This window comes from Lytechinus pictus, chromosome 2, assembly GCF_037042905.1.
Source record: "Lytechinus pictus isolate F3 Inbred chromosome 2, Lp3.0, whole genome shotgun sequence".
In the NCBI taxonomy this organism is placed as follows: domain Eukaryota; kingdom Metazoa; phylum Echinodermata; class Echinoidea; order Temnopleuroida; family Toxopneustidae; genus Lytechinus; species Lytechinus pictus.
Genome location: NC_087246.1, coordinates 3,572,953 through 3,596,366, shown reverse-complemented (window position 1 = coordinate 3,596,366; position 23,414 = coordinate 3,572,953). Strand labels below are relative to the sequence as shown.

Here is a 23,414-nt window from a genome sequence, read left to right as displayed (position 1 = left end):
TCAACTAAATAAAAAATATGGAAAATGGAAACATGTATGGGATGGTTGTCAGATATCACAAATGATGTGGAGGAGCCATGGTGTAGTGGTTCTGACTCTTGCCTTGTAAACAGAGGGTCGTGTGTTCGAATCCCACCACGGTCTGGCGTCCTTTGGCAAGTCGTTAACCCACACTATGCCACTCGAGACCCAGGTGCATGCTAAATGAATACCCGGTAGGATGTGAAAGTCATTGTAGCTTGTCCAGTACTGTGTGCGCCTCACCGGCGACTGACTGGAATACTCCTCAGGGAGTGAAGGATGTGCACACATTGTGTGTGGGAATGACTGATTGAATCCGATGACCGGGGTAATAATATATCTGTAAAGTGCTTAGACATGTCGTTCTGATGTATTAAGCGCTATATGAAAGTGGATTATTATTATTATGTGAAATAGTGACATGAATATCAAGTTTCTAAGTCAATTTGAGGTAAAAAAAAAAAAACCTGTTTTTTTTCCCCCTCTTTTTGAAAAAATTTGTCTTCTTCAAGTCAGCACTGCTGATATATGCATATAGAATCACATTATGCATCCAAGACTGACAAAGGATTTCCTCTAGTTATTTATTTCCCTATTGATTGTTTGTTTTATAGACCTAATCTAAAAATCTCCTATTTTGAAGAAGAAAATAACACCTCATAAAACTTGATGTTTTCTATGTCCACAGGTTTCCATACACCGGATTCTATTGCCTCCATTCCTCACAACAGCACACTGAATGTAGCCATCGGTAACCCTCGTCTACCCCCATACCCCCAAACCATCACCATCTTACCCTTAGAACAAATCAAACTCTCTACCACACTAAGTGTAGTAGCCACTAGCATGGCAGCAAGCACCACCAAGCCAGTGAGAGGTAAGGCACCTACCCAGAGCTCTGGGGCCAGTGAATACTCTGGGCTTGCTACCTGTTTTGCTATATCTAGAGGGCATGTGCAAGGAGCCAATCAGGTGTCTAGAGAAAAAGGTAAATTATTTAGATTGGATGCTATCTATTCATTTAAATTTTCATTCCTCTATTTATATAATTATACTCTTTCAGGTTACTGGATCAAGGTCAAAGGTCATTTCAGATCATTTAATTTGGATAAGAATTGATATTTTGTTCATTCTTTAAAAAAAATGTTGTGTTGATCAAATTTTATGAAACTTTTATGAGTCAGTTACTGGCTATCGCAAATGACATATAATGAATAATGGTTCTTTGTCAAGGTCAAAGGTCATTTGAAGTCAACAAATGTAGGATCTTATTGTCAAATGGATTTTTTTCTCTTTTTGAAAAATAATTTCTTTCAGTTGTTTCCTAAAATGGTACTGCTGCTATATTGAATTGCATAATGCAGGTGAGACTACCAGAAAATTCCACTTGTTTAAATCTCTAATTTGCCATTTTCTTGGAAATGAATATCTTGACACCATAATTGAAGGATTTACACAATATTGTATAGTACATATGCATAGATCATGTATCTATTTATTCATTCATTCATTTATTGATTTATTTTTCATTTATTTATTTTTTGATAATCTATTTTTTTATATATGCCTCACCATGTTCATGCAAATAACCTATGGTCAATATTGGTTTTGCATAGTTATGAGAATCCATATATTTATGTGTAGAAACTGTTGACAGGATTTGTACTGATATATTTTTTTCTCTGTCTGCTTTTCTACCCCTCCCCCTTCTCTCTCTCTTTCTTTCTCTCTCCCTCTTCATGTCTCTATTTCATTTCTTGTCTCTTTCTCCTCGCCCGTGTCTCTTTGTTTCCATCTGTTTTTCATTTTATTATCCTGTCTTTCATTGTCTTTTCTGTCCCCTCTCCTCTTCTCCCTGTGTACTATCTCTGTCCTATCTCTATATGTCACCACCCATTCCTATCTTTATCTCTGCTTGTATTCCATCTCTCTCTCTCTCTCAGATTCTACCAGAGTGTCTCCTATCCCATCCCTCTTCATTATGTCCTGCCATGGGTTCTTGGTGGAATACACCTTAGAGCCAAAGGCTACACTCCCAGCTAGCATCAAGAAAGGCGATGATTCACCTTTAGAACTTGTAGCTAGTATGGTGTCTCAATGGAGATTACAAAGGTAAATCCCTTCCTTCTCTCATATTTAATTGGCATATTCATGATGGTCTTGCCTGCATAGCAGAAGTGAGACTATTGGATTTGCTTTTCTGACACTGGTGATGGTGGTAGCATGTCAACATTGAAATCTTAACCAAGGTTATATCCAGTCTAAAGCCTTGGTTAAGGTGAACTATACTTGAGTATCAAACATTACAATATTATAAAAGTGTAATAGTCATTGAATGCATTTTTTACCCATTAGAATGTATATATGGCATTTTTTCTGGCATTGTCTGGCTGTTTAGATTTTTATTTTGATGATGATTAAAAAAATGAAAATTCATATTTTATTGTTCGAAATAGACATGAAATGAAATACTCTGAAAATTTGCTTTGCCCAATTGATCGTGGGCCCGGCAGCCACTGTGGAGCGCCAGATCAACGAGGCTCTATCCCTTTAATCGTTAAACGCCAAACAGGGTAGCAGCAACTCCCATCTTTTAGCGTCTTTTGGTCTGACGCGGCCGGGGTTTGAACCCCCGACCTCCCGGTTGTGAGATGGACGCTCTACCAACTGAGCCAATCTAGCAGCCTGTCTCAGTAATGTTTCTTGAATTTAAAATAGCTGTTTTAGCGCTTATTTTACATAGTTAGTAATTGGATATTAGAAATCTACTGACAAAGATCATATCCTGAAATTCTCAGCCCATTCTATATGAATTTCATAAGGTATGCAAGACTGCCAGGTTTCATCTTTACATTGTTATAATGAAAAAGACAACATACTCACTAGCTGCTCCTCTATATATTACTTATGACATATAGATATAAGCAGCAGCGAACCATGGTCTCCCTTTCAAGTTATAACTGCTATTTTAATTTGTTTATTCTTTCATTTTCCAAGTACATATAAATAGAGAATAGTATACTCTTTCAGAAAATTCTGGAAATTTCAAAATATGACCATTCTGACCCAGCCACGCATGATGCCCTTCAAATGAATACAACACAGTGTGCTAAAATTGCAAGATTAGATTTGCTATTTCAAGACTGAAAGTCTCTTACTGCCTTAGCGTATTCCCTAAGAAGGTGGAAATTCATGAATTAGTATAGTTATTATTTTTGAATGATTATTCATGTGCCATACTGTTCCATACCGGTACTCTTGTTAAGATAGTTTAGTGTACACATTTTGTAATATTGTTGAAGTATTCAATTTTATTTGTCAAGAATTTGAGTTTTATGTTTCATTCCCTGGAGAAAAAAAACTGCTGAAATTTGTACTCTGCATTTAAAAACCAGTATGATGTTTGGCCATATAGTTTGCTTTCTTTTCTTCTTTATACAGGGGTATCAACTCACCCGAGTGCAACCTAAGAATACCAGGCAATAGTTTAGTACATCTATTCAGTGATGATGTAGACAGGTCAATCATAGCCACACAAGGTAATTAAACATTGACAAATTCTGTTTTACAGGTGTGTATACATACATTTGTAGTTGTGACAACATAAAATGTCATAAAATCTGCAAAGTTCAATATTTCAATGCGATTCAAGAAGTGCTACCATTTGTGTGATCTGTCTCATCATTGCTGCTAATTAATGAATATTTGTCTGAAACATGAATTGGGTAGAATACTGATAGCCACTCTTATTCAAAGAAGGATAGAATTCCAAGTCTGGAAGCTGCTACAGTAAAATTTTTTTTGTTTCGGGCTGATAAGAATTTAAACATGAATGGTAAGACTGCTAGTGTCAGTAATCAAACAGAGATTATGGGATGGCATGTATGTTTTGATAGTATTATTAAGTTCCTCAGCTATTTAATGATAGAGAGATTGTAGATACATTAAAAAACTTTAATTTGGAATGCTTTTGGAAAGATCTAACCAGTGGAATTTCTTATGTCCGAGTGAAGTCTGAATTTAGGATCCAAGGCCAAAATTACCTTGATCATTTACATTGTTGCCTTTCAACAGAACTTCATCCAGATTATCTTCAATGTCAAGTGTTTCCCATGCAAGAATGCCTCAATCAAACTCCATCTATTCTTAGATTTGAACATTCATGCCTATAGTGCCAGATTGCTGATTAACATTAGTTGACACATCTCTGTTATTACCCTCCGATTTAATTTCACCACATTCAAAACAACATGCTTACATCTTTAAAGAGCATAATATTCATAATATAGTATTTCATGAGAATTGTATGTTAAAAATGGAAAATTCACGACACCTTTATTTTATAGAATATGTAAATGTATTTATTTTATTTGATGGGGTGCAATGCAGAACTCTTTTATAAGCTTTTGTGGAAGTACATCATGAAAGTATCTCATTCTTGTAACCTTTGATTCTGTTTGTTTCTCTCTTAGGATCTCTGTACCAGTCACTACCTAGGAATGAATCCTGTGAGAGCCTTACATCAGCTCATAGTAGCTGTCAGGATAGTGACTTTGATGAACCTTGGTTATCACAAGTAAGGCCTGCATATGTATGTTATGTGTGAGAAAGTATAGTGGAATTATAATATCTGAGGTTAGTGTGGCAATTACTGTTCTCTCCAAGCCCTGACGGAGAAAGTGATATTGCCGGACCTTCTGAGGATGAATACTTCCCACTATACTTCTGAAAGAAATACCTAGTATATATTAAAGTTAGGACAGAAGATCTATGTAAATCAAATTCATGAAGAGCCATCCCAATGATCTGACCAAAATCAAGAGCAGCTTGGCTCTAGAGCGATTACGCTAAAGTTAGCCAGTTCTTTGATAGGCTGTGTTCAGCTGCTTCCTGTCTCCAGCTAGCTTCACTCTTGGTGTGGTTACTTGATTATGTGCAGGCTTTAAACCTCAGAAATTTACACTTACCGGTTGCGGTGTGTTCACATTGTAACTTAATTTGCTGAATGAAATCAAGCAACTCAAAAGTCTTGATGATCAGATGAAGGGCAATCATTAATTATGTTAATGACTTATAGCCTCAGAATGGCTTTAAACCTCAGAATTTTCACTTACCAGTTTCGATGTGTTCACATTGTAACTAACTTCGCTGAATGAAATCAAGCAACTCAGAATTCTTGATAATCAGATGAAGGCCATCATTAATTATGTTTTCAGAGAAAGGATCATTATCAATAAGCCTACATAAATCACAAATAATGGTGGTTTTTGTATGTTTTTTCAACTATTGTTTACATATAAATATGAAGGAAAAAAATGCATTTCCAGGAACAGACCTTTTTTATTTATTTTTCTTAAGAATTAAGATATTCTTTTTTGTTTTCATGAGACTAAAAGAAAATTCATTATATGCAGAAGTTGAGAAATGTTTAATTATAATGTAAAATTTTACATCTATGACAGAAATGACTCAAATAAAAAATATGGCAGCAAAAGACATAATTAGTTTGTCACTTTGAAAATGTGAAGAGAATTTAAGTTTTCCATTTTCTGTGGTCACTCATATTGTGACTTGCTTTCATAGCTTTCATAGAAACTGATAGGTTAGGGTAAACAATTTGGGATTAGGGTTAAGATTAGGAAGAGGATTACAATTAGGATCAAGGTAAGAAGTAGTATTAGCTGTGTGTCATTGAGTTAATTCTTAAAATCTGTGAGAGGTCATCTGAAATTCTCGATAAAACTTTCAGCTAGTCTCATCAAAATTACAAACACCCTTGTAACAAGAATATCATATTATTTTCACCTGTCAGAACTGCAGTGCAGAATACAACATCTTTTTTAATTTTGTAGTACTTTGTCTTTTTAAGATGATGCCCAATCACACATATACTACCATGGACCAATATTTCTTCAATATATACCTTCAGCATATAAGTGCCATTTTCTCTGACAAGATGAAGTATTTTATCATTCTTACATGATGTCTGCTGGTAAATGGATGGTTATGTACATCAGGGGCTTGTTTTCACTGCCTTATTTATTTTGAGCCAATCACATGCAAGGATTTTAGTAGGTTATAGAAGTTGCCATTGAAAATCACTGTTTGTTTCATGAAATGATTCCTAGGTTGAGATGGTAACACATGCAGGCCCACACCGTCATCTATGGATGGGACCACAGTTTGTTTTCAAAACAGTCCCTCAACCAAGCAGTACAACAATCTTATCATCAAGTTCGTCTGCCCTTTTGACTGAAGGCTTAGAAACCAACCGGTCTGCCATGGATATGACTGTAGATGACATGGATCTTAGATCACTAAGGTGAGTTTGCTGCTTGATTATTGATTTTCATGATATTCAATTGAATTGATTAGTGGTTATTGTTTATGAAATATTTATGACAAGTACTAACATTTTTAGCACATCTTGATCATTCTGCCTCTCATGGGATGTGCAAAGTTTTTTTTAATGCACTTTCTCATTTTGTCTTGTAAAAAGCAATAATAGATATCTTGCATTGTTGATGTATTTCCTTCCCTTATTTTCATAGTATATTCTACCCCATATGTTGGAAATAAACAAATTTATACATTAGATTATATATGCTTGCTTTTGGTGATTGGGGTAAGGGCTGTGACTATATTGCATAAGAATATTGAATAAGAAAAATATATTGCATAAGATAAAAATGAGGGCGGTCTGATGTTAGTCACAAGCAATGGGTGTAGTTGACACACGATCCATGTTATCCAATTTCAAGCAACTCTCTGTATTTGGTTTATTAATACCCTTTAAAGGATTCAGCCCCTCCGGTCGGATCCACTACCTACCCCTCAAGCTAGGGATGGAAGAGTTCAAAGGTTGTCTAGTTGTGAGGGATCTGCTGGGGCTAGTATAGAGTATGGATCAGGTAAGATCACAATTTTCAAATCATCATAGGAGAAGGAATCCTTGAAAAAACAAGTTGATCGTGTAAAAGAGAGAGAGAGAAAAAAACCAAATCAATGATATTTTTTTTGTTTTTGCTTTTGTCTCACTTGCATTGAAGAGCGAGACTTGATGCACTACTTTTCCGACAGCAGTGGTGGTGTTGTCAACATTGAAATCTTAACCAATGTCAAGTTTTGGAAATTTCATAACTTTAATAGAAAGTATATTGTACCTCATTCATGAAACTTGGACATAAGGTTTATCACGTATCACTGATTATCTTGCATGAGTTTCAGGCCACTTGACCAAGGTCAAAGGTCATTTGGGGTCAATGAACTTTGACCATGTTGGGGGTATTTTTGTAAATGTCAAAACTTAGAGTTTATGGATCTAGTTCATGAAAATTGGACATTAGGTTAATCAAGAATCACTGATTATCCTCCTCCTGGCCTTCTACTAGAAACTGTAGACCAGCCATCAACGACAACTTTTAAAAATGCCCTTACTAAAGACCCAATAATTTACAAAAACTAGACCACACTCTCCGGCATACCTCCAGTTAAAACTCTTCTTGGAGTATTTCGGAGGAACATCATACCAAGTACCAACTCATCTTGCATTAGTTTCAGGTCACATGACCACACTTTGAACGTTCCCAAAATATGTCATGGATGAAGAGTGAGGTGGCTTGCTGCGCACCATGTATGACATCCCTGCACATCCAGGGATGAGAAGCATGCAAGTGAAATTATACTTTCCTAATGAACACTTGCCTTGATTGGTCAAAAATACAGTGCATGTAACAGAAGAAATGATGCATGTCACATGATTGGCTCTCAGCCAGTTATTTGATAAGGATCCCTACATCCATTTTATGATAGTAATTTACCCATTGATTTTTGTTTAGGTACATTTGACCATGCATCAAACCTACTAGAAGTTAGTTGTGGTAGCTGGCCAGAGAGCTACCCTAATCAGCAAAGAAGCACAGAGATGCTTGAGGAACACCTTAAACAGACTATAGCAGAGGCTATGGTGGAATCACCAAGCTCGGAAACAGGTCCATCCAGCAAACTAAAAGGTGAGTAATACTTTCTCTCAAGTTAACATGAGAGAGCTTTGGAAAACATTACACAAGTAGAGGACAGAGTTTAGCCAAACTTGGCAGTTGTTTAACTCAATGATACTCAATGATTTTTTTTTTAATGAAAAGAAGACTGCTTTCATACACGAGGTGGGTGTTTCATAAAGCTGTTCGTAAATTAATAATGACTGGTGAACCTTTCTTATGCACAAAATAATCAACAGTGAACATTTAATGGTGAATATCTTTTACCACAATAAAAGATCACCAGTCGTTCTTAACTAACGGACAGCTGTATGAAACGGCCCCCTGTTTATTTTATAATTTTATTGCCTGTTGTCTTGCATGCAAGTTGAGCATGGAAGTTGCCCCCTGGGTGTGGGAGCAGTGGTTGGCAAGTTGTGTAAAAATAAATTCAACTAAGCTCCCCCCCAAAAAAAAAAATCACAAGTCACTATCATTGATGTAGGGTCAAAGGAGGGGGGAGGGGATGTTGTGCAAGACCCTTCCCCCCACCACCCCCACCCTTTGCTTGGATCCACCCCTGAGCTGCACACATTGGATGGCACTGTACTGGTTGTTATGCAGTATGGTGCAACTATATTAAATGGATGACTAATACTGACACTGTTGTCTTTACAAACCAAGAGGCTATTATATAATGCTTTTTCGTGGGTTACAAATGTCCTTATGCACAACGACGACTGGTGACCCTTTTTTGAAGTACATGAAATACCCACACATTTTCGTTGGTGTTGACTTGGCTTTGAAGAAGGGATCACCTGTCATTTACTATGTCATTGGTAAATTATTAATAGCTTTATGAAACACCCACCAGATGTAAATTCATCAGAATACAGTTGTATGTGAAGAAGTCTGTTTACCTCTGTGTGTTTATAAAAAACTCCCTAATTTTCAATTGTAGTGCATGTTGATGTGTGGTTGATTGATTTGAATAGCTCATCTGTTTACTGGTCTTTAGGTCTTTATGGTGTGAATTTCCCCCATAGGGCATTTTCACCACAGATGGACACAGAGGCAAAAAAATCAAGTTGATATTCATGTCAAATGCTTTATGTTTTTTAATAAAACAAGACCTGAAGTTTCTGAGACAAAATTTTTTTCCGACTCTGGCAGCCATTTTTTATTTCAAAATGGCTGCCAAAGTATGGATACAAATTAGTGTTGAAAATAGTATATTGATACATATTTTGTTTTGACAGATTTTTAAAGAACAGGTTTGATCATGATGTTTTCGCCTGTGATTTAGCTTGCTATTATAACACTTTTTAAAATCCCTCAGAAAGAAACACCAGTAATTCATTCATCTGATAAAAAAACATTGATGAAGTATGTGATATGGTATGTAATGTCAGTTACCGAAAACATGAACTTTTTTTTCTCATTTCCTGGAAAAGAGGATATATTATATGAAACTTGGTAGATTTCCTCTCTAGGTAACACCCCTCCCTTCTACACCAAAATTAAAGATTACCAATCAACAATGAAGCCATAGGGTACCATTAAATATATGTAATGTCAGTTACCAAGTGGAAAATGTAATGTCAGTTACCGAGATGTAATGTCAGTTACCAGCATGGTTGTGGAAAAATTATCATAGTCCCCAAAAGACAAAAACGAATTGTTTAATATTTTGACACATCTTAACCTAGTAACGGAGGTATATTTACATATTCAAATTATTACTCTATCTACTCAGGGACATAAGATATTTCAATTTTAATGAACACCCTGAAATTGCATGTCCTTTTGCGTAATGTCAGTTACCGACACATTTTTGCTTGCTGAGGCGTAAAAAAATGTGGTTACATAGGAAAACTTAGTATCAGAGTATACAGCAAGGTTCACTTTATTAACTCTATCAAAAGCAAACTCCCATCATTTGTTGTTTTAGAGATACACACAATGAAAGGTGTGAAAACATTGTGCCGTGTAATGTCAGTTACCGTGAAAATGCCCCATAGATGTGTGGTTATCAAGGAAGTGGATGTGTGAGCTATGATATTATGGATGTGCTATGTATCACATTTTTATCTATACCAACTTTGTATATCATGTTGGCATGATTTCACATGCAATCTAAAGTACTTTTGTACAGAAGAGTTTTTCATATTGCAGGAAGTGAATTGAAAAAATGCCATTGCTGCTAAACTTTTATGATAGCTCATGCATTGAAAACATTGGTATTTTATTGTGGTATCCACAAAGTCTTGTTTAAATTTCAATAATCTGGAATTATCTGCAAATAGAAATTATAAAGTATGACTTTCAACAACTCCTTTCAAAATAGTTTGATTTTTTAGAATAGAATGATTCTCTTTAAAAAAAGAAGAAGAAAAAAAAAAGAAAGATACATTGTGAGATTGAGGATTTGATTGTGGTTCCACCTTGGAAATTATTACTACTATTCATTCATTCTCCAGTATAGAAAGTTTTACATGTACATTTGTCTATTCAATTTCCCCTTCTAAAGGTATACATACAATTAATGAATGTAACTTATATACCATTCTATGTAAAGTTTGCTTGTATTATACACATATGCTAACCCATATCTAACAGTTGTCCAGCCTAACTTACATGTATTCCACTGTTGATGTCTATTCACCCTCATCTCCTGTTTTATATAGATTGATAAGCTCATTGGAAAGGGACTATTGGGAAAGTTTCTTTAATTTAAAACCCCATTTGGTTTCCTCTGTACTTTTTACTCCCCTTATTTGAGGACCATCATTCATGAATAATATAGGAAGTATAATGAGTCGTAATGGGGATGTGAGGCTGTCTTGTCTTCTTGTCTGTAAGAGAAAGGACCCCTTTAGGAGAGTGAAAGACCACTCATTATACTAGAAGAACAACCTAAAAACAAACGAAAAGCTGGTTTAAACTAGCAATAAGTAAACCTCAAATTTGATGTGAAATCAACCACAGTGGATTTCATGTTACTGCTTTAGGAGATGAATTAATACAAATAAAAAATCCTGCAATATCCAAGTTGAACTTACATACATGTACTTGAAATCAAAAGATAAAATTGTTTGTTTTAACCTTCTTCCTATCACATTTCAAAAATCTTATAAAATGACTCGTATCGTGATTGTAATACCATACTAATTTTTTGTCCTTTCTTTTTTCTCCTTTCTCTCCTTTTCTTTTCTTGTGATAATTGAACTTTCCAATGTGGCTTTGTTTAATTTTGTTTCACTTTTCATGTTCTGTTGTTAATTCCTTATGATATTTCTTTTCTCTAATTTCCTGCACATACTGTTAGCATGATAATTTTTGTTCAAATGTGATTCTGCCATGTGAATTTGTGTCTGGCTTCAAATTTTTTTTGACAATGTGCGTGCCTGTTTCCTGACTGGCCAATTCTGTTTGTGTAATTGCTATCTATGTATACACACTAATCTTGTTTTCATTCGATCATTCATTTACTAACTCATTCATTAATGTGTTCATTCATTCTTTCATTCATTCATACATACATTTGTTCATTTGTTTATTCATTCATCCCTTCCTTCCTTCCTTCCTTCCTTTCCTTTATACTGTCATTCATTCATCCATCCAATCATCCATCCATCAATCATTTATTGAAGCATTCATGTATTACTTCATCCTCTTTATGTCAATCCAATTTTAACCCTAATGCTTCCTCCTCCTTTCATACCATAATTCAAGTGACACCCATTTCTCTATACTTTACTTTGGGGAATTCCCTTATGATCATAATTCTTCACTTTGTTTCTACTCTGTATTCCTCTTCTATTGTGCAAATTTTGTCCTTGCATGTCCTTCCTCCCTAAATACACTTTGTACACTGCATCCCTAAATTCATCCTCTGTATCACTACAACCACTTTAACTGTCTTCTCCCTTGTACGATCTGAAATATGATGTAACGCGTCAATTCCTGTCATGATATATACGTAATGTAACCCTCATGTGAACACACCCCCATGCATCTCACTCCTCAATATTGTATTACATTGCATGCATATGAACACCCCCACGTACATCTTTGTAACCCCTTGACCATCATGTGACCTCTGTGTGACTACACCCACCACTTGTTCCACAGGCACTTCAGCTCCATTCTGAATCCAGCCTCCAACCCCTCTCACCAATATCTCCACTGCTTATCTCGCATCTCTCTTGCCAGGTCACCATCAGCGTCTAAATCCTCCTGAGTTTGTTACCGAGAGCAATGGTGTTCTGAGCTCCAGTGCGGGATCTGCCGACAGTATCCCGCACTCCTTTGAGGCTCGCCTTTCGCCTCAGCACACTATGGATCACATCCTGGTGTTCCCATCTGCAAACAGCAGCTCTCCAGAGTGCAATTGATGTAGATTGGCTGGAGTGTGACTTCCACTCTCATTGGATTTGGACAGCTACAAAACATCAGTGATGAAACATGAAACAGTAATTGATGTAGATGCTGCATCTGATAATCTGCAAGTCACCTGTTTGAGAGTCGTCATGACAAACAGACTGCTTTAGAAGCATCACTACACAGCTACATGTAGCAGTTTACCCCTTTCTGCTAGATTGCTCCTAGCCTGATAAAACTTGATAGCAATTCTTGGCAGATTGTAATACTGTGAACATGACTTCACATCCGGATTTTGATACCCATTCTATGATCTGTAATTACATGTACTTAGTGGTTTTCCCCTCGTGTATAACCATGTATTTGAAAAGCCTTGCCATGCAACATTGCTTATCATCAATGAATATAGCAAATGGTTGTTGATCTTTTGATACATTACATGTTCAGTTTTTAACTTCTCTTTTTGACATTAGTAGGAAAGTTTTAAGGTTTTTTTTTTCTCATGAATAGATTGCTCATACTTCAGGAGCATAAATAAATAAAAAAATACAGTAAAAATGAATAAAATAGTAAATAAATAATGAAAAAAAAGAGCAAAGACCATTTCATCAACCCATCAAATCACTGTAGTTTTAATGATTATTTTTCAGACAAATGCTGACAACGTACACTGGTTGCAACATCAGTTTTTAAGAGAGTTGATCTCACTGAATCCAATAAATGACTTTGGCAATAATCAGTCTAAAATGCACAGTTGGAAGTCTATTAATGGAAAACATTTTCCATTAATAGTGAATTTGTCATTCCACAAATCATCTTCCTGTGTTTACATGCAAAACTGTATTTTATTTGTATCAGTTTATGTTCTTGTGCTTTTTTCATGTAAACTATTTGAATTAGAAGAGCTTTGTTTGCTCAGCTGGTTGAGCAGTGATCTTGCAATTTGGCAACTTCTGATACAAAGTTAATGTCTGAATGTTCCGGTCGATTTAACCCTAATACTCTACTCTTCAAAATTTTTCATGATAAATCTGCTGCACAAAAAAATCTGTGTCGCTCACTGTCATTTTACTTTCACAAAAGTCTCACAAAACTTTTTGAGACCAAATTTGCAACACCCAAATATGCGGATACAATCTTATGCAACATTATAAAAGTGCTTGTCAGACCCAAAATTGCTCAAAAACCCTGATTTTATGTACAAAGTCTGTACAAAATATGTCTTCAGCTAGAATTTATGAGTGATTATTTTTACTTAGAAATTGATTATGGTATCAGAGTTGTTTTTATTTACCATTGTTAGGAATGCTATAAATAATATTTACACAAAAAATAGCATCATAATGCCCCCCCCCCCAGAATGGCAAGAATAAAAATACTCGGGACTATTTTGGTGAAAAGCATTGACGCCCTACCAGATAACATCTGTCTCCTGATAGCTTACTCGCATTCATCCTTTAGCAGCTGTCGGGTAAAAAAAAAAAGAAAATCATTAGAGTATCTTGTGACTTGCCCAACTGTGTTTCAGTAACACTTATCTATACTCTCCGCTGGATATTATTTTTGCATTGTAACCTAATTTTTTCTTTCTACACTGATGCATTTACCAGTTGATCACCAATCAATCACCTTGAATATTCCTATTGCCTGTACTTGAACTTTGATTCTCTCCATAGACCTTATATTAACACTTTATCAATTCTCAGATTAAATTGCAGATAGAAACCAAATTAGTTCCTGAAACACAAGACATCTTTACATGTACAACTGTAATTGATTTGTTGAATTAACCCCCCTTGAGCTTCCGGCCGCTGATCTTGCAAGTACTGCAAAACTTTGCACAATGGTAGAACACGATGGTGTGTACAAGACCATTGTTAATTTAAAAAATGATAATACATTTTATATGAATTAATTGTGCTAATTTATGCATTAATCATGCTTTTTTGGGCTTTAAGCCACTAAATGAAGCTAGAATGCTATTTACATGGGTAAAAATGTGTTATATAGCATTCCTAACAATTATGATAGAATAAACTTAGGTTTGAAAATCAATATTCCATTTTTTTTTATAGGTTTTATGAATACTTTTTTGTTTTGGGTTTTTCTTCCTGCCAAATTGATTGCAATACATTGAAGCATAACTAAGTTAAAATTAATTAATTTGATTTAAAATGATGATGAAATGAAAATGAGTGAAAATATCTTTTTGAATAAGATGAGAAAAGTTCATTTTCATTTGCTTTGTACACAAAACCATGTTTGGGGCAAATTTGGGCAAATTTGGGTCTAATATGCATCTACAAAATATTGTGTAATGTCAGAAATTGCATACCCAGGCATTTTAAATTTGGTTTAATAATAATAATAATATATGGTATTTGTATAGCGCACATGTTAGATTTTCAAGGCACTTCTATATTAACCTGGCTAAGCTAGTCTACCGATTCCGGTGCTCAGAGCTTTTTTTTGTATTGTATTGTATTTATTTCCATTCATAAAAACATGTAAACTACAAACAAATGTTACGTTAGGTATAATTACAAAATAAAATACAAAATGGATACATATGAATGCCTGGATTGCCCACTCAGAGTGATAATTATTATCACTCTGTTCTGACTAGGGGTCCAGAACACAATAAATGATAACACAAACTGTATTTTAAACATCTTAAACAAGCAGAAAAGAACTACATAAAACAAAATATAAAGTAATGAAAACGGACATAAAACATAGAATTTAAAGCTATTTGAGGAATTACTTCCTGACGGTAACCATTTACCTCACTTGGGATGAGTGCATGACATTGTGGATCATTTCTTGCCGAGGGAAATGACGCTATAGCTGGGATCCTAATCCACGAGCCTGTTTCAAAGTCCAGAGACTAATCCACTGGGCCGCAACGTTCCAAAAGATGTGCAAGACTTGAAAGTAAAAAGTCAGTGATCGATGTAGCCAATAATTTTGTCTGGCAGAATGGTCATGGAAAATGTGGGGGGGGGGGTGATTCAATTGCTTTACCATAGGTATGTGATTGAAAGATTAATTTTGACTAAAGCAAATCAATTTATATATTTCTACTGTTATAAGTAGCAAGCCAGCAATCAGTTGCAAATTTCTTACTGTTTCATTATTAAAGACAATGATGTATGTATTCAGAATACAATATGATTGCGAAGAGTTGGGATAACTGGCTTTCTATGATTTAGATTGATCAGATCAATTGAAACTTTTTTTTTTAGATGGGGGCCCTCTTCCCAATTAATGTTCTGATTAGTTTGGTTCCTTTCAAGGAGAACATTCATCATTTGATGGTTGATTCGTTGGTTGACATTGTGTGAATATCAAGAATGTGTATGCCTATTAAGTATTTAACCAAATGGTCAACTTCTCAAAGATCTTGAAGAGGGTCTTGGTTTGAAGGATTAATGCCTTATCAAAGGATATTGGAATGCCAGTCATGTTTTGAAACCTTGGTTATAAGACAACTTCTTGTAAAATAGATGGAAGGTATAAATATGTTTGTTGAAATAGACAAGATGTAGGATATGAGGCTAGAAACCAAATGGTGCTGTGATGTACAGGAAATGACGCAGAATGGACATTGAGGTAGAGAGGAAATGCCTTTATGTGTTGCAGATTGCCTCCATGTATGTGTGCTGTAATTGGTCAGTTGTGTGTGTGATATTGTTGAATGCAGGTGTTCATTTTCTAAGGAATGTTTAATGAAGCAATAGTAAGTGATTTTCACTAACTAATTTGTTCTGAGGCAATCAGGGCCCCGTCTTACAAAGTGTTATGATTTATCCAATCAATCGTAACTCTATGGAAATCCATCTGTCATAATTATTTCTACAGGAAATGTGCAAAATGTTCTTTGTAAACAAAGGAGAACACACCAAACTGACAAAGAAATCAATGAATTTATGGATATACATTCATATGTAGAAAAATTTCTGAGCAAACATGCAGTTTATATGTTGACTTTGCGGGCTTTCCATAGTTGTGATTGATCGGATCAATCGCAAGTCTTTGTAAGATGGGCCCCTGATCTAAGGATTTCAGTAGAGGAGTGTTTCAAAACACAAATAGTGATTTTCACCCACAATTGCTATTTGCTAATGAATTTCTTAGATACATAACCACAATTTACGCCCTTTGTGTCTGATCAACTGAAATAAATGTCATGTGAATGTAAACATATTAATCTGTCAATGATTTACCTTGTGCAGCTCTAATAGTAATTGAATACTTATTTTAAAAATACAAGACTGCTCTCTTAATAAAAGGAAGCAAATATCAAAAGTTCCATTGTGAAGTTTTTTTAAAAGAATTAAAAGTTTTTCATATTTGAAGAGTTTAGTTGCAAAAGGGCTTAGGTCCACTTTGGACCATTCTGAGAAAAACCATGTTTTTTATTCTGACTTACTGCAATATTCTTATGAGAAACTAAATTGTCATGATGTACTACCCTATCATGTGAACATACAATTGGGTATAAAAGAAATATACCTGTCTTCAATTTTTTTCTATAAATTCTTTAAAAAATTATCATTGTGGACCTAACCCCTTTTGCAAGTAAACTGAAATGAATCCAATCTATTTTGATTAAAAAAGTGATTTTTCTTTGCCACTTTTATTCACGTTTACACGTAAATTTCAAATTTTCTTTGTTTTCATCAAAGCGACTAAAAATTTCGAGGTTTTGAGACAGAAAACAATAAAATTTATGAACAATGAACCCAACCCCTTTTGACAAATGAGCTCTTCAGAAGAGTTTGTGTGCAAAAGGGGTTAGGTCCACTCCAAGAAAATAATTTTTTTTAATTTCCTATATTGCATATTCTTATGTGAAACTAAATTTTAAGATTCCCTACCATGACAACATAAAGTTGGGTATAAAAGAAATCTACCTTTATTCATATTTTTTTTTATATTCTTTTCCAAAAAAATTTGGTGTGGACCTAATCCCTTATGCAACTAAACTGAAATGGACCTAACCCCTTTTGAAAAAAAGTGATTTTTCTTTGCCATTTTTGATCACTTTCTAATAGGAATTTCAACTTTTCTTTGGTATCATCTTATAGAGCTACTAAAGATCTATACATTGAGACAAAAAAATCAAATTTGATGAAAAATGGACCTAACCCCTTTTGCAAGTGAGCTCTTCATTTGTTGCTGTTGATTCGATCTCAATGTGTCCAGTACAATTGTTTTTAAGTATTTATAAAAAAAAGGTAGAATGGTATTAGTTTAGATTTCAATGAATTACATATCACTTGCTTTACAAAGGCATGGGCCCGTTTTAAGGAAAACCTTTTTAAGACAGCAATCAATATTAGTCTGTAACTTCTGCAACGTCTTTTGTGAAAATACATGACTATGCCTATCTTAATGAAAGGGTTTCAATAGCTTATAAGTTCAAATTGTGATTGATTATTAGTTTTAGTGTGATTGTGCCAAGCATGATGTCAAGTGATGTAGGACTCATTGCAAATAGAGTTGCTAACAAATGCAACTCTAAAAATCATTCATACTTTATCAAGATCCCCCTCCCCAAACCGAATATGAAATTAAAATGAATGAATAAATATATAGATAATATATGAATAAATGAAATAAAGTCATATGATTTAACAAAGTGACATTTGGGACATGTTGCTTGAAGCATGATTTTGCATAATCAGAATGTACGGCCCAAATAAGGTGGTTTTGAAAACCATTGGTTGAACTCATCGTTTATGCAGATTTCCTGTATAGATTAATTTACTGCGAATATCAAACCATGTCCAATGCCGATACATGCATGCTTTTGTCACAGTATGCCAAATTGACACTTTTTGCAATAGTTGAGCACACTATTTTATTCACGAGTCCACTGTTTTGAACAATGGACTCATTAATTCAAAACAGTGGACTCCTGAAGAAACTAGTGTGCTCAACCATTGCAATCGGCATCAATTTGGTGAACATTTTGTAATATACACGGTAAATTAAGCATAATTTATACAGGAAATCTGCATAAACTAAAGGTTCAACGGAGTTTTACAAACCACAATTTTTAATTTGGGCGTATAAGTTTGTCTAAAAATAATCATTTTTGGGGGTTTACACACCGACTATTAAAGGGCATTAATAACAAGTGCAGTATCTACATTATAGTTTTATACTTACTATCTAGCTACCATTCAATATATTTATATTGCACAAACTAATTTATTTATTTGCAAGGCATTTAAGATGTTGAAAAATAAAAATGCAGGAAAGATTTACACCATGTTAAAAGTGCCTTTTAATTTAGCAAGAGTTTTAGATGTTATTTTGTTTTGGATTTATTTATCTTGTCCTTTTACCTAAATTGTGATTTGGGACAAAATGTCAATGTATCTGATATTAGGTAATGTACCTTTTGCAGATAATTTTGAAAATATACACAAGAAAAAAAAATATATAGGCTTATTCTGATTAAAGATGTAATATATTTATCTGGCGGGGCATGGCATTGTATACAATTATATGTATTGGGGGGAAAAGGCATCAAAGTGAAAGAACTCTTCAATTTCCTACTGTAAACAAGGAGTAACCAGTTTCTTTAATATAATTCACATATATGTAAATAATTGGTTTAGTTTTTGAAATTTTCATGATGCAATTTCAGAAATAATATACAAGAATGATTTTTTTTTTTTTATTTAATGAGGAGAACAGCATGTTTGTGCAAAATGTTAACTTGTACATTAGGTGGGTTTGTAGATATCAAGCTTAAAAAAAACCCCTCATATTGTGTCCATAAATCAGATATTGTATAAAAGATAATATTATGTAGTCCCTGAAGTCCCAGTGACTTGTACAAATCAATTCTTACATGTACATTCCACTCTGAACATTATGTTGATGAGTTGTGTCAATATACAATATACCAGTAATATGAAGAATCAACATCTAACTTAAAAAAACAAAAAAATATCTTGACATATTGTACATGTTATTCAGATGCTATTATGTAAATGCCATTATCCATCTTTATGCCCTACATGTTTTATGATATACAGTAGCTATACAGTTTTTGTATACAAAGTATGAAGTAAATACGTCTTTATCGCCAATGCTTTGAATTATATTGACTGTAATATGGTTGGTGGCATATAATACATCTTGTGAGAGAATATTAAAATGGTTGGATCCTTATTTTGCATCATAGACAAATTTCTTGTACTGAATTTATTATATCTTGAAGTCTTGACATCATATTTCCTGTGTAAAAGCACTGGACAGATGAATAGTTTTCCTTTACCTATACTGTAAAGATGGTGTTCTGAAATCTATCGGACATGCTACCAATAATGAAATAAAGAGATTTGTGAATTAATGGAATGAGAATGATACAATTTTTAATGGGATTACATATTTACCATTATAAATTTGACTTATCTTTGGTGTGTGATTTGTGTGTTTCTATGTCTCTGATAGAATTAAAAATGCATTTTTATTTATATAAACTCAGGAAAGAAAAATAGAAACAAGAGGAATGGGTGGCTGGGTTAAACCAGGAGTATTTGGACATGAGGATCGTTTTTATTTCTCCATCTTTCATTATTACTAACTTGTCCACTTTTATTGCAATTATTTGTATTGAGTTGGTAATATGGTGGATTGGAACCCATAGGAATCACGTAAATTTTATTATATCACAAGTTTTGATATCCTACAAGGCAATTTTGAGAACCAGAGTTAGAGATACTCTGGATGGTAACATATAGAGATACAGTCAATATTTACAATTGATTAATAATTAATTAATACTTTTGTTCTTGGTTTTCCAAATAGCAGATTCATAATTGTCCTATGAATTACGTCCCAGATGCCTAATTATTGTGTAACCCAACTGAAATTACCAAAATAGCACAAGTGGCATGAACTTTACATAAAGTTTACATGTAAGTTTAATTCTATTATTGGTTGTAAAATGTAAGTTTGGAATTGAACACATGCCCCTGAGATTGAAAGAGTGTAGTTAAGACATTAAGAAACTGTATTACTCTAGAATAAAAAAATATGTATTTCTAATGGTGATTAGTGCCTTTTTTTTCATTTATATTAATTCACGTATAGGCCCATATACTGTAACTTAATTATTTCTTGATGTGAAATTTTGTTGATTATCTCCTTATTGCAGTATACCTTTAATTGCCTCATGATGTATTGGTGATTGTTCCCATGCAGTGTTCAACGTGGGATGGTGTCCTTGAAAAAAAACAAATGACCTTTGAACTTCCAGTCTATTGTCAAACTTTTATGAGTCAGCATCCAAGAATGCAGTGTACATGATGCTTGAATAAAGCTCAATGCCAGTCACTTTGTCTGTTTCAAGGAGTAATACTGTGACAGCACTTCACACAATTATGTAGCAGTGTGAACCACATCAGAATGTATTTACATAATTAGACACAAAGCACCATATTAGGATTAAGGATGCAAATATAGAGTTTTAGGGTTTTTCCTAAAAACCAATTTAGTCTGTAATTGTTTGAGGAGTGTAATGCCACTACCTCTTTTTAATGGTGTCTATGAGATCGACTGAGAATGTTGACCAGTAAAATAAACAATCACGAAAGAATCATTCAACTAAAATTACAATGATTCATCTATACAAATATGTGAATATAAGAATGGTAGGAATTCTTTTTTTGAGAGGAATTTGTGTTTATTTTATATTTATTTCAAACGAGTCAGAAGTGATGAATTATGTGGGTCAGCCTAATTGGAATTATCAAGAATGAGAAGAGATGCGCAGATTTCTCAAATTAAAAACCGAGTCTAATAATCAGAATAACATATAAGAATTTTATCAAAAGCAAATATTGACCGTTCTATCTTCCACTCTTGGCAAAATTTCAAACCTGAATATTTTTTTATCCATGACCTTAATGAGAATATATGCACACTTGAATTTAATTGTGTAGGATTACACATCTAAAACAAGCTCTCAACTTGAATACATGAAGTATGTTATCAATTGATAGAAAACAAGAAAACAAATATAAATAAAAGGAAAAGAGACAGGATATATATAGTGTAAGATACATGTATGCATTGTTAATATATTGACCAGACATTGTTTTTTTTATCACATTGGATGTGCATTTTGGTGTTGAGTTATTTGGTCAAGTCAACCTAGAGGCACGTTAAGTATAATAAGTTTGGAATCAAATACCCCTTCTATACAAACAGGTTGTGGAGCGTTGTGGCCCAGTGGATTAGTCTTCGGACTTTGAAACAGAGGGTCGTGGGTTCGAATCCCTGCCATGGCGTAATTTCCTTCAGCAAGAAACTGATCCACAGTGTGCTGCACTCAACCCAGGTGAGGTAAATGGGTACCGGTAGGAATTATTCCCTAAAAAAGCTGTGTGCGCTATGAACGCCTAGCTTAGCCGGGTAATATAGGAGCGCCATGAGCACCTAACAAGGTGGATATGTGCGCAATATAAATACCCTATATTAGTATTATTACAATTACAATAAAACAACAAAAGAATTATTTCAACGGGCCCATGTTTTTCTAAATGAACCCTCAGACTAAATGAAACGAGACAGGCAAAACCCTGAATAGCATTTAAAAACTTTACTCCCGGTCTTTTATGACATTGTAATGGACCTACTGCCATTTTTTTTAAATTTCCATATAGGTATAAAAAAAAGTCAAATATTGCCAAAACATGTCCTGCCTAGAAAAAAAAGTATTTGAGTTTTACGTCTGCTGCAACAGGTATATTTCTATGGCAAATAAAAGGGCCCATTCACACAGTTCAGCCACAGAATGAAGTGAAGTTTTGTGTGTGACCCAAGGCAGATTTTTACCATAGAAGAATTCCTATCTTGTGATAAGTGTACATTCTTATAATCTATACACCATTATCAGAACCCAGATGTTATATATTGTATGATAAGATGTACCATATCTTTATTAAATTATTATGTATAGTTGATTAATGATCTTTACAAAGGTATATATGCCCGGGGGGGGCACTCGACCAAAAAAGTGGTAGGGGTGTGCCGCGGGCGAGGCAAAAAACGGGGGCCTTGGAGCGGGCTTATCCGGGGCTTATTGTAAAAAGGAGGGTCCTCGGAACGAGCTTCGGAACTACAAATGTTTGTGAAAACGGGGGTCCTCGGAACGGATCTCCGTATCTCTGTGAGTGCGTATGCATCCCTATGGAACGGGCAATCGTGCATGACGCAGCTAGCGCGGCCTCCGCCGGGTGCGCTCTCGCTTAGGCGATGGTCGAAAAGCGCTCTACGGCCGCTTTTCACCAAAATTGCAGCTCCTTGTAGCAAATCAATGCGACCGGAACGGCGTAACGAAAAATATGCGAAGCTTTGGAACGGATTTCTTTCTTCTTTTTTCTCGATAAGAAGGAAATGCTATGCCTTGGAGCGGCTTTCTTTGTTCTTTTTTCTCAAAAAGACAAAAATGCTATGCCTTGGAACGGAAATTTGAGTGTAAAAATGGGGGTCCCCTCCGCGGCACATACCCACTATGCATTATATACTGAGTGCCCCCCCCCCCCCCCCCCCCCCCCGGGTATATATGTAAGCAGTATATTCCATTTTCAAATATTGTTTTGAGATCAAAATACTTGGAAAAAGGGCCTGGGCAATTGTAGAAATGATTTTAATGGCAAGAATGATCACAGACCTACGACAAAGAAGCCCGAGTGCTAAGAGGTATTGATACCATATTGAGTAAAAATTAAATTGAAATGATAAAGTATTTACAACATTATCACCGCAAAGTCTATTCATCCTCACCAAGGTGGAAATTCTATGTCTATGCCAACTTGCAAAGTAAATAAAGGTAATGGCGACTAAAAGACCGGAAGCTGTACAAGTTAAGATAATATCAAATTATAGTTGATTGCATTGAGATAGTTCGCAGCATCACTGGGCCCTGGGATATGAAAGAAGTTACAAACATTACAATTGATTGTAAATATTGATTGCATCTCTTAAAGGTTACATGGTCCTGGA

General features: G+C 34.7%; 1 protein-coding gene across 1 annotated transcript in view; it reads left to right on the top strand.

Annotated features, from left to right (window-relative positions):
* The window catches only part of LOC129253671 (BCAS3 microtubule associated cell migration factor-like), a 40,220-nt gene extending 24,959 nt beyond the window's left edge, over positions 1–15,261 (top strand). The window contains exons 12-19 of the mRNA XM_064107514.1: positions 710–1,009; positions 1,965–2,133; positions 3,463–3,560; positions 4,494–4,597; positions 6,150–6,343; positions 6,820–6,932; positions 7,860–8,033; positions 12,216–15,261. Of these exons, the coding sequence (XP_063963584.1) occupies positions 710–1,009; positions 1,965–2,133; positions 3,463–3,560; positions 4,494–4,597; positions 6,150–6,343; positions 6,820–6,932; positions 7,860–8,033; positions 12,216–12,397 (1,334 nt within the window). The 3' untranslated portion in view covers positions 12,398–15,261. The remainder of the gene's footprint in view (positions 1–709; positions 1,010–1,964; positions 2,134–3,462; positions 3,561–4,493; positions 4,598–6,149; positions 6,344–6,819; positions 6,933–7,859; positions 8,034–12,215) is intronic.
* The last annotated feature ends 8,153 nt before the right edge of the window (positions 15,262–23,414 follow it).